The following is a 4,491-nucleotide window of genomic DNA, read 5'->3' on the forward strand; positions in this document are numbered from 1 at the left end:
GCTTTGAAAACTTGTTGACATGTAGTTCATGTTCTCCATCTCTTTATGCGGCTCTACTGAATTACTGATTGATTATGCTGACTCTTATTATAAATAAAAATTTTGAAACATATAATGTATTGCCTTTATAGAAAAAGCTAAAGGATAACAAGGAAAGCCTACACTAGCTAACATTATACGATAATATTTTTGCCATATTATGCTGTTTGCACTATGTGTGTATATTAGTTTAGGCTAACTGTATGACAAAGATTTGTTTGTCTTTCTTGTGTTTTTGTTGTTCTTGGTACAGGCCACTTTTACTATGCCTTATATGCACAGCAGTAATACTGGAACTTTAATTATGTATCAATACATTTGTAGCTAATCAAGATTATTTGTTCCCAACAAACATGTTTACAGCTCTAAGTTCTAACCATACATCAATACTCTATATACAACTAACTATTATGAAACTAACTACTGTTTCTTTACTTGACATAAATCTCATACAATTGAACTGGCATACCATCATCATTCCATCCACTAGTACCACACACCCTCAGTTCAATGTAATCAGTAATGGTAGCATTACCATAATCTCTGAAGAACCATGGAAGACCAGTATCATTACAACAAGGAGCTGCAAGACAGTCATTCCCATCCCACAATGGATCAGTAGTGTAGTATCTATACTTGACCACTCAAAGTATTAATGTCTGTACCTGACTCACAATAGTAGTGCCCTCCTACAAATGATGGAACTGTATTAGTTGCTCCAGTATTGCAAGGACAGGTTAAAGCTCTATTGATTCAGACCTTAACCCAGCTATATAAGATCAGAGGTGACCCACATGTGATCTCCATCAATATAAGCACTATTGATATCATTGATGTTACTTTCAAAATGCATACTCTATAGAAGTAATAATTGAGTATTCCACTTGAGTAAATTTTTGTGGATTGAAGAATTTACCTTTTTAAAAATTAATTGTTGATCATTTTGAAATAACAGCACTAAAACTACTGACCCTATTTCCCTGGGTTTTATTTTCACAATTTCATAAATAAATTTAACTATTTTAGCTAGCACTGGGTACTTGCAAGGTCACAAAGCAAAGTTGTATTTATGTCAGCGAAAAGTACTACTCATTATTATGAACTCACTGCATGGATATGAATGCAGTATAAAGTAGCAAATGTCTCAAATTGATTTGTGTCTATAAAGTATACGTGACAGTTTACTTCTATCTACATTCTATTGTTTTTCATTTATTGTGTTGCTTATGCAGTGAATGTTTATTGTAGGCAATTTATCATTTTTTTGTTTATGTTTCTTAATGTTTTTTGTTATTCTTGGTACCAAGCCATCCTTACTATGCCTTGTATGCACAGCAGTGATATACAGCTGTAGTGCTTCTAAGATATTTTTTAATTATAAAACTATTATCAAATGAATTCTGTTGCTATACACACAATAATAATCTACTCTTAATAATAATCTTCTTTTACTTGACAAATCTCATGCAATTAAACTGGAGTATCTTCATCTGCATATCTACTATTCCCACACACCCTCAGTTCAGTGTAATCAGTAATGGTAGCATTACCATAATCTCTGAAGAACCATGGAAGACCAGTACCATTACAACAAGGAGCTTCAACTGAAGGGCAGTTATTTCCATCCCACAATGGATCAGCAGTGTATACTTTAGTAAGGGAAGGTTCACTGTTTGTACCTGACTCACAATAGTAGTTCTCTCCTACAAATGATGGAACTGTACTAGTTGCTCCAGTATTGCAAGGACAGGTGAAAGCTCTATTGATATTTGACCTATACTCAGCTATATAAGTCCAGGCATGTTTATGAGGTGACCCACGTGTAATACTGACTCCATCAATATAAGCATCATTGATCTATCATTGTTGTTATATTGAACGGCATCAGTTGGTTCCCTTTTGATATCCAACCACTTTACCACATATTTGACTATAACTGATACTATTTGTTCCGAATATGTTAGACCTACAACGAGCAGAATTACCCTCTCTCCTACAAACTCTAATGCCTCCAGTCATCAATTCCTGAAGTCCAGAAGGACAATTCTGAGAACTATCATTCATATCAAGATAAGCTATTCTTGTCCATCCTCCATCTTGTCCACACAGCTCTCCCATATTGCAGTATATATTGCGACTGTTAACATGATAGTAACCAGAAGGACTGTTGGGATGAGCTGCTTTAATATCTTTACAAGAAACAGGTCGAATGGAATTAAACAAAGAGGATCGATTCTGCTGTATCACTAGTAATTCCTTGACTATTAGTAGTACATCATTAACAGCAGCAGCAGTTGGTATACTGATATCTTTAATAAGACTAGTGTTCAGTAATTGAAGTAGTTCATCTGTAGACCTGTTGGTATTATTAGCATGTACCATAATCTGTTGAATTATGCTATTCATTGTATCCTGTATCAGTGACAGGCTACTGTCAATAGCAGTATTACCACTATTAGTGAGACTAGCACTATTACTGCTTGTATCACATGTACATGTACTCATGAAGGTATCTTTTGATGTTAAGTTAAGTACAAGTATAGCTACCAATAGGAATATTATGATCACCAGTAGAATTATTATTGCAGCAAATGACTTCTTTCCTACAGTATACTGCACTGGTTGTTGAGGAGGTTTGGTATCCTTAACATTAGCTTTTGGTAGCTGATAATCTAATGAATATATCATACATTAGTTTTAATAATAAATTACTTGTATGGTATATACCTGAGTAGTCATGAAGATCTGAGTACATTGCTTCTTCAGTACTAGTATCAGTCTTTACTACTGGTTCATAGGCTGTGTCAGCTTCACTTGTTGACATTGTCTTGTTTTCTATCTCTCAATTCAACAGCTCTTCTCCTATGCAGTTTTCTTATTATGATCATCCTTATAATAGATATGCATACATATTTGATATTTATGTTGAATTTAAATCTTTGCTTTCATTATAGATAGCCTTGCAAGGTTGTGTTTTTAGAACTTATTCATAATTATCACAATGCTTGTTTACACAATAATAAATTCATTTTGTGTTTGTACTAATGACAGTGTTCTATAAAACTAACAACTAAACAAAAACAATGCACTACTTATAATTATTAATTTTTTTACTTAACATAAATTTCATAGAATTGAACTGGAGTATCTTCATTTCCATATCCACTATTCCCACACACCCTCAGTTCAATGTAATCAGTAATGGTAGCATTACCATAATCTCTGAAGAACCATGGAAGACCAGTACCATTACAACAAGAAACTTCTTTTGAAAGACAGTTATTTCCATCCCACAATGAATCACCAGTGTATACTTGACTTTTTGAAGGACCACTGTTTGTACCTGACTCACAATAGTAGTGCTCTCTTACAAATGATGGAACTGTACTAGTTGCTCCAGTATTGCAAGGACAGGAATATTCATTGGTGTTTGACCTATATCCAGCTATATAAGACCAGACATGTTGACGAGGTGACCCACGTGTGATACTGACTCCATCAATATAAGCATCATTGATATCATTGATGTTAGCATGAACAGCATTAGTCGTTCCCTTTTGATATCCAACCACTTTACCACATATCTGACTATAACTGATACCATTTGTTTGGAATACATTAGACCTACAACCAGCAGAATTACCCCCTCTCCTACAAAGTCTAATGCCTCCAGCCATCAATTCCTGAAGTCCAGAAGGGCAGTTCATAGTCATATCAAGATAAGCTATTCTTGTCCATCCTCCATCTTGTCCACACAGCTCTCCCATATTGCAGTATGTATTGCGACTGTTAACATGATAGTAACCAGAAGGACTGTTGGGATGAGCTGCTCTTATATCTTTGCAAGAAACGGTTTGAGTAGAGGATCCATTCTGTATCACTAGTAATTCCTTGACTATTAGTAGTACATCATTAACAGCAGCAGCAGTTGGTATACTGATATCTTTAATAAGACTAGTGTTCAGTAATTGAAGTAGTTCATCTGTAGACCTGTTGGTATTATTAGCATGTACCATAATCTGTTGAATTATGCTATTCATTGTATCCTGTATCAGTGAGAAGTTACTGTTAACATTGTGCTCATTAATCTGTTCTATTAAGTAATCTATTTTGTTCTGCAGAACCAGTGAGATATTATCCATTGCATTAAGGAATAGTGAGTTTTGATTCATTGTGCTTTGTGTCAGTGAGAGGTTACTGTTAACATTGTGTTCATTAATCTGTTCCATGATATATTCTACATTACTCTGGAGGAGTAATGAGCTATTTTTAGTAGCACACCATTCCATTAAGTCATTTATTTTGTTCTGCAGAACTAATGAGTTATTATCCATTGTATTTTGAAGAAGGAGTGAGTTTTGGTTCATTGTATCCAGTGACAGGTTACTTTTAACATTGTGATCATTAATCTGTTCCATGATATATTCCACATTACTCTGGACGAGTAATGAG

At 34.5% G+C, this 4,491-nt stretch overlaps 1 protein-coding gene across 1 annotated transcript in view; it reads right to left on the minus strand.

The window, feature by feature from the left end:
- Positions 1 to 2,849: 2,849 nt before the first annotated feature.
- The window catches only part of LOC109582444 (uncharacterized), a 4,705-nt gene continuing 3,063 nt past the window's right edge, over positions 2,850 to 4,491 (minus strand). The window contains exons 3-4 of the mRNA XM_019997159.1: positions 3,271 to 4,276; positions 2,850 to 2,928 (exon numbers count right to left, since the gene is read on the minus strand). Coding sequence (XP_019852718.1) covers positions 2,850 to 2,928; positions 3,271 to 4,276 — 1,085 coding nt within the window. The remainder of the gene's footprint in view (positions 2,929 to 3,270; positions 4,277 to 4,491) is intronic.

This window comes from Amphimedon queenslandica, unplaced genomic scaffold (genome assembly GCF_000090795.2).
Source record: "Amphimedon queenslandica unplaced genomic scaffold, v1.1 AMPQUscaffold_13382, whole genome shotgun sequence".
Lineage (NCBI taxonomy): Eukaryota > Metazoa > Porifera > Demospongiae > Haplosclerida > Niphatidae > Amphimedon > Amphimedon queenslandica.